The sequence below is a fragment of the Chrysochloris asiatica genome, unplaced genomic scaffold (assembly GCF_000296735.1).
Source record: "Chrysochloris asiatica unplaced genomic scaffold, ChrAsi1.0 scaffold00013, whole genome shotgun sequence".
Taxonomy (NCBI): Eukaryota; Metazoa; Chordata; class Mammalia; order Afrosoricida; family Chrysochloridae; genus Chrysochloris; species Chrysochloris asiatica.
This window is the reverse complement of record NW_006408531.1, coordinates 19964152-19964928: the sequence shown is the minus strand read 5'-3', so window position 1 is coordinate 19964928 and position 777 is coordinate 19964152. Positions and strand designations below refer to the sequence as shown.

Below are 777 nucleotides of genomic sequence, written 5' to 3'. Positions count from 1 at the left end.
ACAACAAGTTGCTACTCACCAAAGTAGAATGTAGAATATTTTCTTTGTGGACCACGTTATATCAATTAACCTTGGTGTCCCCCAACTAAATATGTCCAAAAAGGTTACTTTACCTTTCAATGGAGATAGCTCCTGTACATTCCCAACTGCTCTTAAATGCACAGGAAACTTCTAGAGTATCTTCAGAGAATCCTATGTGTTCTAATTATTGCTTTCTATGCTTAGTCTCTACTCTGTTTCTTGCATAAGCTTATTATTACAATTATGATATTTTGTTTCTTTTAGCCCATTTTATTAAGTAAAGTATATGGAAGTTTATTTTACCTTATGATAGCGTGCCACCAATTTCCCTTCTGAATCAAACACAACATTGGTGTTGTACTGGTAACGGCCATCACTGGGGCACTGAGGGTCACTGGTGTGGCACAATTTCTTGTCCCCAATATTTGCCACAACGTAGATAGAGTTGTTCTTGGCCAGGCAGCTGAGTCTTTCTTGTACTGGGGTATGACCAAATCTGATCCATGTTTGTTTGACAATGAAAAAAATTTAAAAATAAAACTTAGCTTTTAGTGGAAATTTATAATAGTTTCATATATATATATACTATCATTTAATTAATATTCACAAAATAAACACCATAGGTTGAAGAAAAGGATTAAGACAAGAAGTCAGAGGAAATCATGTCTTGAGAATTTGCACAAGAGGCTGAAACCTGTCCCAAATTTTATAGACAAAGTTGTTGGTAAGTGCTGGCAAGTCAGTTCCAACCCATAG

The 777-nt window shown here is 35.4% G+C and overlaps 1 protein-coding gene across 1 annotated transcript in view; it reads right to left on the bottom strand.

Annotated features, from left to right (window-relative positions):
- The window catches only part of VNN1 (vanin 1), a 25090-nt gene that overhangs the window by 11587 nt on the left and 12726 nt on the right, over positions 1-777 (bottom strand). The window contains exon 3 of the mRNA XM_006834722.1: positions 325-517. Coding sequence (XP_006834785.1) covers positions 325-517 — 193 coding nt within the window. The remainder of the gene's footprint in view (positions 1-324; positions 518-777) is intronic.